Source organism: Macrotis lagotis, chromosome X, assembly GCF_037893015.1.
Source record: "Macrotis lagotis isolate mMagLag1 chromosome X, bilby.v1.9.chrom.fasta, whole genome shotgun sequence".
Taxonomy (NCBI): Eukaryota; Metazoa; Chordata; class Mammalia; order Peramelemorphia; family Peramelidae; genus Macrotis; species Macrotis lagotis.
This window is the reverse complement of record NC_133666.1, coordinates 641,586,040-641,595,923: the sequence shown is the minus strand read 5'-3', so window position 1 is coordinate 641,595,923 and position 9,884 is coordinate 641,586,040. Positions and strand designations below refer to the sequence as shown.

The following is a 9,884-nucleotide window of genomic DNA, read 5'->3' as shown; positions in this document are numbered from 1 at the left end:
GAATACAAGAAAACTTTCCCACAATTCTTATAACTAGTACAGTTTTCTCACAAGACAGAAATTGGATTAGACCTTTATTGGAATAGAAAGGGGACTGACTCAGTGTAGTTTATTCAATTCTCACAATTCCCTCAGTAGAAAATCATTAGTACCAAGAATGTTGACCACTGGTATGATGCCCCACCCATCATGTCACACAGCATCCTGTACAGGTCAAGAGGCGAGCAACTTCATGTGACATTAGAGAAGACTCATTTCAACCTTCTCCCACAGCACTGAGGTTCTGTCTGAGACACAAACACCAAAACTCATGAAGAAGATATCTTATAATCAGATTATGAATCCTGATTTTCTAGTGATGAGCTTCCTCAAGGCTCCTTTCATGTCCTTGTTCCTTAAGCTGTAGATAAAAGGGTTCAGCATGGGAGTGACCACAGTATACATCACAGCCGCAGCTGTGTCTTCTTGTGCTGTGTGGACAGATGTAGGACTGAAGTATACCCCAATGAGTGTTCCATAGAACAGAGACACCACAGCTAGGTGGGAACTGCAGGTAGAGAAAGCTTTTCGCTTCCCACTTACAGAGAGGATCCTCAACATGGCCATAAAAATGCGCATGTAAGAAATCAGGATGCCAATGAATGGGGTGATACTTGACAATGCTCCCACTGTGTAGACCATCAGGTCATTGATGAAGGTGTCTGAGCAGCTCAGCTTCAGTAGGGGACTGAGGTCACAGAAGAAATGAGGGATTTTACTGTGGCCACAGAATGAGAGTCGGGTCAGCAAGACAGTGTTGGTTAGAGCATTAATGAAGGCTGATAACCAGGACACCACTAGTAGAAGGGCATAGACCCTTGGAGTCATGACTGTGCTGTAGTGCAATGGGGGTACAGATAGCCACATAGCAGTCATAAGCCATGGCAGTAAGGAGAAAACTGTCTATCCCAGCAAACCAGATGAAGAACAACACTTGGGTCAGGCACCCTGAGTATGTAATCATCTTATTCCCAGATACATGATTTGCTAACATTTTGGGTATAGTGGTGGATGTGAAACAGATATCGACCAGGGACAAGTTGCTAAGGAAGAAGTACATGGGACTGTGGAGGTGAGAGTCAGTTCTGATGGCCAGTATGATGAGCAGGTTCCCCAATTCTGTGATCAGGTACATAAACATGAATAACAGAACCAGGAGCCTTTCTTGTTTTGACTGGTCTGAAAGGCCCAGGAGGATGAACTCAGAAATTCTAGAAGAATTTCCTCCTTCCATAGGCCTATTGGGAAGTACATATGAGAATTAGTTGAAAAAAAATTTAAAACATTCGGTTGAAAAATGTCCTCATGAATGAGATACCAGTAGATACCAGTTATAGGTCATTGTTTCTTTTTAATTTTGTGGTTAGATTTTTCTAATTCTGAGAGAGGTATATTGAGGTTCTCTACTTGTATAGCTTTGCTGTCTATATCTTCCTGTAGCTCATTCAACTTCACCTCTTAAGAATTTGGATACCTGTAATTCATTTAACTTCTCCAAGAATCTGGAAGCTATCTATAGTACTTGGTGCATGTATGCTTAGTATTGATATTACTTTATTTTACTTTTGGGGGGGGGGGTGTAGTTTCTACCTTATGCCTTTTATTTAGATCTATTTTTACTTTTGCTTTGTCTGAGATAAGGATTACTATCCATGTTTTTTTTAAAACTTCAGCTAAAGCGGCTTTTACCTTTATTCATGTATATTTCTTTACTTCAAGTGTGTTTTTAATAAATAACATATAGAATTCTTGTTTTTCATTCACTCTGCTCTCTGTTTCTGTTTTATGGGAGAATTCATCTCATTTACACCCACAGTTATGATTACTGTGTGTTACTCTCTATTGTATTTCTCCCATATTTGTACTTCTCTTTTTTCTTTTACCCTCTCCCTCCTTACCAGTATTTTGCTTCTGACCATCACCTCCCTCAATCTGCACTCCCTTCTATTCTACCCTCTCTTTTCTTTCTCCTTTCCCATCCTAAATGTAGGGCAAAGTAATTTCTAAACCCAACTGATTGAATATGTTACTCACTATTTGAGCTAAATTCAATGAGAGTAAGATTCGAGCAGTTCTCACCCTCCCTTCTTTCCTTATTGTAAACAGGTCTTTTGTGCCTCTTCATGTGATATAATTTACCCCAATCTGCTTCCCCTTTTCCTCTTTTCACAGCATAATCTTTATTTCAAGCCTTAATTTTTTATATCTTCACATCAAAAACAACTTATGCCCATACCATTTTTCTGAGTATACCTCTATTAATGCAGTCCTCAAGAGTTACAAATATCATCTTCCTGTATAGGGATATAAATAAAATAATCTTATTTTATACTATTCCCCCCCCCCACTTTCCTGTTTACCTTTTTCTGCATCTCTTGAATCTTGCATTTGAAAATAGAATTTTCTGTTCAGCTCTGGTATTTTCATCAGGAAAGTGTTCTTATTCTGTTAATTCATTATTTTAATTAATCAGTTCATTAAGCTTAAGTTAATTTATCAATAAACATTTAAAATTTTTTTTTTTTAGGTTTTTGCAAGGCAAACGGGGTTAAGTGGCTTGCCCAAGGCCACACAGCTAGGTAATTATTAAGTGTCTGAGACCGGATTTGAACCCAGGTACTCCTGACTCCAGGGCCAGTGCTTTATCCACTATGCCACCTAGCTGCCCCCATCGATAAGCATTTTTAAGTGCATACTATGTGCCAATCATTGGGAACATAAAAACTTCATTCTCAAGGAATTTACATTGTTTTAGGGGAGGTAAATTATTCATAATGTACATGTATGTTATTATAGATGAATAAAAATAAGTGTAGGTGTTTAGTTTAATAGTAGGTGTTTAGTAGTTTGGGAGGCAGGACTCTAGACTTGGAGATTCAGGAAAAGCTTTGTTTAGAATTTGGAGAGCAGGGTCTTGAAAGAAGTAAATGATTCTATGAGATAAAGATGAGGAGAGAGTACATTCTAGGCCAGTGCAGACATAGAGGGGAAATTGAAAGGCTTGATAAAAGAGACAGTTAATTTGACTGGATTGTAGAATATAGAATTTAGGTCATGTTGGGAAAGTCAATAAATATCAAAAGGGGGATTATATTTTACCCTAAATGTAAGAGGTATGGGGTATACTCAGCTTGAGAGATATCTTAGGTGGCTCTGTGGATAGAGCACTGGGCCTGCAGTCTGTAAGACCTGAGTTCAAATTCAGATTCAAACCCTTACAAGCTGTGTGACCCTGGGCAAATCACTTAACTTCTGTTTACCTATATCCATTTGAGAAGGGAATGGCAAACTACTGTATTTTTTCCAAGGAAACCTCATGGACATTATTGATGTCCTATGGTCCTTGGGTTTGTGAAGAATTAGAAGCAATTGAATGCCTGAACAAATAGTGTTGAATCTGATAGGAGGGAACTCAGGCCGACACCAATATGATGCATAATCTGGTTCGTTTATTGATCACAGGATACATACTTTTATACTCTACATTTACGTAACCAATTACATAAGCATTTTAGCAAGCATTATTTTTCACATGCATACCTTGTGTATGTCTTAGGTGATTGTTTTGAGAACCAAACAGTGTTTTGATAAACAGAGTGCAGAAGGTAATTATCTCAGAATGTGCTTTCTGTCTGAGCCTGGGAATACATCTTGTTAGCTCAGACATGCAGCTACTCCCTTATCTAAGTTCTGAAGTACATCTTGCTTGTTAAAGCACATAGCTATTTCTGTGTTAACCCTTCATAGCTCTTAGCCTGGAACACATAGAACACCACAAAATAGCATTGCTCAGATTTCTCCTTCCTGGAGAATGGACATACAAAGCATATCTAGTTTCAGTCCAATGCATGGAATTTTGGGAGCTAGTTTCTGGTTGGGGTGATGGAAAAAATTGACTTATATGATAATTCAAAAGCTTTTAACTTACTCCAGACCTGAAGAACTGATGACTCAGGTGTTGCTGAGCCAAAACTGAGTGAGTATAGAAAAGGAGCAGCTATCTCCCATGTCAGTATTTTTTCTGTGTGTCTGCAAGTTAGATAGGAGTACTTTGAATTGCTTTCCAACATGGTGGAAGTCATTTCCTGACTTTTATCTAACCAAAGTTAGATATGAGTACATGACTACACATGGCTCCCTCTTTCTCTTTTGTGCTTGCTTACTTGAAGTGATTAGGCAACAACTTTAAGACAGATGTGCACATGCTGTGATTTTGTGAGTTTTCAAGGTCTTCCAATCCTCTAGGCATCCAAGCATAAAGATGGAGGAAAAAGTACCAGAATACCTTACCAGTAGAGCAACCCAGCCCAGCAAAACATGCTTGCCTCTTCAGAGGAGCACTTGGTGTGAATCAGTCTCATTCATCAAAATATTGAACTGTTAGAGATGTCATACTCTTTGAGGAATCAGCTTAGCTGACATTGGAGGAACTCAATCACTACTGAAGCTGCAAGCCACAGTGAACTTTATGAGAATTCAAGGAAAAAAGGACTTCTAAGATTGTTCTCTAATTTTATGCCTCAATATCAAGTACTTTAACTTATGTCTATTCCCCATATGGATTTTGTGTATATTTGTGGGAGAGTTTATTCCACATTCCTGGGGGAATTGCTTTATACCAGCTATGTTGTTGCTAAGTTGTTTAATTGTTTAACTGTGTCCAATTTTTCATGATAAGTATTTTATTTTTTTATTGTTTTTGGTGAATATAATAGATGACTTGCCATTTCCTTCTTCAGGCTCCCCGTTATAGTTGAAGGAGGGAAAAAAAGGTTGAGGAATTTGCCTGCAGTCACAAAGTTAAAAAAGTGTCTGAGACTGTATTTGAATATAGGTTCACCTGAACTACCTACCTGTCTCCTGGAAGCATTGCTAGGGATCATGAAGTATGAATGACAGACTAAAGACTTTATTGCCACAGGTAATGTTTTTAATGGCTCTTGCCTATCTATAATGAGGTCTAAAAACCAGAAAAGTGGAATTGGGATGTATACTACTGGTTAAGATAGTGTCTGTTAATGGGATTTGGATTTCTAAACCAAGGGTTATATTTGTTTAGATACTATGGGCTCTTGGTTGGTCATGGATATAGTGTACCTCATAAGAACTAGTAAACTATATATTTGGTCAGAGTCTTGAAAATCTGGTTCAGAGGATTTGAAATTGAAAATGAAAAATTGAATTTACTTTGGTTAAAGTATTATAGTGCTAGATCATGCTGATATAGAAGTAACCCTGGATTCCAAAGTTGTTAATTAGGATGAGGTGACCAGAATTTTTTTCTCAGGATGTCAAATGTTAAGAGGGCACTTAATTTTTTTTCAGTAGCATAGAAAGGAAGCAAGAGTGAATAGTTAAGATATAACACTACCAGGCAGCTTGTACTTCCTTGCTGAATTTCCCCCAACTCTACCTATTTCAGTTTTTCAAATGAATTTTTTTTCAAAAAATTCATTTAAAGTTTTTCAGTGAATAAAATCAATGAAACAGCATTTATGGTGAATGATTTGCTAAGCTAGGGTTCCTGGGTCTGTTTCTTTTTGTGCTTCAACTTTTGACTGGCAGTATTTTTTGATTTTAATACATAGTGCACTTTTCTGTTGCCATGAGTTTTCTCTTTTTAAACTACCTTAACGGATTATATCTCTTTTGATCTGATCCCTAATGAATATGGCATCTCCTACTTGGTGAGTAGCTTTGCTACAAAGCATCAGTGGTTGATAGGAGAGGAGTAGACAAGGTAGAAAGGAAGAGACCAGACTGTTCTCCTTTGGTTCTTCCTTCATTGATTGTTTTCTTCTCCATAGCTTGGATTCACACTCATCGAAGCTGCTTCATGTTCTGACATTGTCTCCAGATTTGACAAGCCGGGTTTTAAAGGATCAATAAAGCTTCAACTTCAGCCTGAGGTGGCAATTGGAAAACTGCCCTCCGAATTGTTCAAGCTTATTCATTAAAAATCTTAATACTTTTGAATCTGCCTCTTATTTCTGCCTTCTTATTTCTGGGTTTACATCAGCTTCTGGGGTGTGTGTGTGTGTGTGTGTGTGTGTGTGTGTGTGTGTGTATGTGTGTATGTTTGTGTTTCTGTCTATCTATATGAAAACAATCAGTCACTGTTTCCCTTCTCATTCACAAAAATAAATACAAGGTAATTTTGGAAGGGAAGGCATTAGCAGCTTGAGAAGAAAAGATAGGTTTCATGCAGAAGGGAGTATCTGAAGGGCCCCAGAAGCAGCAAAGGTAGAAATGTCCTTGGAGACAAGGAGGGAAGCTAGTTCAAAGGCATAGAGAAGGATAGAGATGGGTGATAGAATTCTATGTGTTTGGAACAGCCAAGTAGACCAGACTATAGAATGTATGGAGGGTAGTGATGTGTAAGAAATCTGGAAAGACAGAAAAGGTAAGATTATGAAGAATTTTTAATGTAAATTTTCACTAATAAAAGCCTGTAACAACACAGATGTGTAATACAAAGGATGATTCTCCAATAGCTAAGTAGTGAAAGGAAATGAAAACATTTCAGAAGAATTTTAAAGGACAAGTGACCATATGAGAACATACTCAAATTCATGAATAAGAGAAATACAAATGGAGACAACTCTGAATTTTCACCCCACACTGTAAGTTGGTAAAAATGACAATGGTAGATGGAATATAAGAAAATAGGTATTGGGCATACTGAAGAACTCCAACCATTCTAGATTTCAAATTGTATATATGAAAGAAAGTGACTAAAGTGTTCATTGAGCTAGAGATTCCACGTTTCCTAAAAAGTCAAAGAATAAATGGTTGTATAGATACCAAAGTTATTCATAATATGAAAATAATTTTATACTTATAATTTTAATAATATTCTATTATTTTATACATAGTAGCAAAGACATGAGAAAGAAAGCAAGTACCTATTGAATAGAGAATGACTAAAAAACATGATACACATGAAAAGTTTTATATAATATAATGAATGATAAAGAATTCAGAGATGAGTTTAAGAGAATAAAATACACTAGAATTGAAATGAAGAGTTCACTAAAAAGGATGAGTAATGTGAAAACCAGTGAAAGTGGTGGTGGTGGTGGTGGTGCATTATGGGAAGATGGTGCTGCATAGGATCTAGAAAAGGCCAGATTTAACATTCTAAAAATGTTGAGTAATGATGAAGAAAAGCTGGAAGTTTCTTCATTTCCTCTAAGACTAGAATAAAAGAATGCTAGAATCCTGTGGAAGCTCTGAGCAGAGACAAACTGGTGTAAGCAATAGGTAGCATGTGTAAAAGGAGGTAGCCTGTACTAGGCCTAGAGCAGGAAGCAGGGTCAGACCAATATCTTGACTGCAGAACACCCAGCAATCCCTGTCCAAGACACAATAGGAGACCACTCCAGGCCAATTAGTGATTAGGCAGCCCACATTTGATCTACAATAAAAAAATGAGGCCAGACAAGCATCTATACTGTCCTTTGCCCAGACAGACCATAGCCGGAGGTAAAGAGAGCCACAGGAGGAAAAAAAAGACCAGTGTGACAACTGGGAAGCAAAACACATGGAGGTTCAGTCTTCAACAGGAGCATCTCAGACTCATGATAAGGGATGGAGACAAATATGAGTTTGGAATTGTATAAGAATAAGGAGACAGAGTAGGAGCAATATCAACCTTAAGTTGAGCCAAAAGGAGAGTAAATTAAATCCCAGGAATTCTTCTAGATTACGAGTTTTTGTCTGTGCTATTGAATTCAAGACTTAATAAGGATTGCTCACATCATCCTAGAGGATGGTAAAAACCAAAGTCTAACTCAAGCATAAAGTCCTAATCCAGAAAATGAGACTGAATATATGAATAAACAAAAGGCTATATTAAACACAATGAAGAAATACAATGGACTGAGAGAAAAGATTTTGGTTACAGGGACTATAGGAATACTAGGAAAAATTAATGTCATATTTAAGACATTAACATTATAAAACATATTAAATGACATAATAGGGATAAAAGAATGGTAAAAAGAATAAATAGCTTAGGAAAGATAGATAGTAGTAAATATTACTTGTGAATTTAACTCCCTGAAAATTAGAATGAGAAAATTATATCAATGAGACAGTAAGATATATTAAAATAAAATCAAATTATTGAAAATTAGATAAAAATGTAGAGTATTTCCTGTAAAAAGCGGTTGATTATGGATCAAAGAGATAGAATCTAAGAATCAATAGACTACTTGAAAATCATGACAGAATAAGACTATCTTTCAAGAATTATAAATAAAAACTACTTAAATCTATTAGGCAAAAAATCCATCTTCCCAGAAAAACCACAAAACCTACAGGAAAAGTAGTAGTAATGTCATAGTCAAAATCCAGAGTTCTCATATCAAAGAAAAAAATACTTACAACTAACCAGAAAAAAAGTGGTGCAAGTACCAAGGATATAACAGAAATAAATGAACAGAATAGTCTGTGTTTGATAAATTATGGTCAGAATTGCTCAAGACCTGGCAACTTTTTCTATGAATGAGAAAAGATCCTGGAATGCAGTATCCAAAAAACCCAAAAGGGATAGGTTACAACAAAGAATAACCTACTCTTCAAAGTTCAGTATGATCTTGATGGGGACAAATGAATCTTAATGGAGTAAAGGACTTTTAAGCATGACAAGACTGGACCTGACTAGAAACTTTCAAATTAAACACTAAAATTCAAAAGAAACCCAGAAAGTAAATTTACTTGAACAATTGGAGGGGACAATATAATGATGGCAAATGAACACTCTTAATGGGGGAACAAAGTAAGTGTTGCTTCAGAACATTAATGTTTTCTAAAGATACTGAGGCAGTTAAATAAGAAAAATGGAAATCTTCAGGGGGTAGATTAGTTCTTTTCTGAGGGTTTTAGGATGATATAGAGAATGCAGAATAAAGAGGAAGCAAAGAGGAAGACAGGGATTGCAATTTCTGATAATTGAAGTACATCATGAAAAAGTATGCAAACAGAAGATACAGGGAAACTGGCATCAGATAAACTTCATGCTTGTTTGAAAGGATTGAAAATTAGTTGAAGATTAAGTAATTTTCTCACAAAGAATTGATTTGTCAAAGACCAAATCATAGAAACAGTAAGAATTTTGATTAAATGAGGACAATGCATGAAAATTTGTGAAATATTCCCTTATGGGAAACTATATACTCTTGAAATCATGGGTGTCTAATCTTTTAGCTCTTTTGGGATATATTGCCCAGCAAAAACTTGTCAAAGGTCTCATTTAGAATTTGACATTTTTATGACTACATTGTAACCTATATTATCAATGAGTTTAATAATAAAATGTAATAATGTAACAAAGTACTGGCTTTGAGAGTTACATGCAGCTACATGTCACAGGTAGGACAAACTTGCTCTAAATGATTTCATAAATAAAAGATAAAAAGAAAAGATTAATAAATTGATAATACAACAAAAAATAAACCTGGAAAATCCACAAACCCCAGGCCCCAACTAAATACCAACATGAAAATTCTGAAAAATCAAAGAAGAAATGACAGATTTAAATAAAAATCAAATTTTTTTCTCCAGATGAAATGATAAAGTATTAACTAAAAATAACAAACAATAACTTAAGTAAAAAATTTATGATAGGTCATCAATATTTCTGAATGACACTAACAAAGCACAGCAGGAGTTAGAAAGAGAAGTTTCAACAGAAAAATTATAAAATAATTAAATTTGGTGGTCTACTTAGGAAGAAAGACACATTCAGATATTATTCAAATTAAATTACAAAACATTCATTATAGAAACTATGTCACTCCATTTTTATACTATATCTTCAAATTCAGCTCTCTCCTGTGCTT

The 9,884-nt window shown here is 35.8% G+C and overlaps 1 protein-coding gene across 1 annotated transcript; it reads right to left on the bottom strand.

Moving 5' to 3' along the window:
* Positions 1 to 330: 330 nt before the first annotated feature.
* LOC141497496 (olfactory receptor 1f45-like) lies at positions 331 to 1,273 on the bottom strand. The gene is given in 2 exon segments (XM_074200149.1): positions 331 to 888; positions 890 to 1,273. Coding segments are annotated over 2 exon segments (942 nt in total).
* Between the last annotated feature and the right edge of the window lie 8,611 nt (positions 1,274 to 9,884).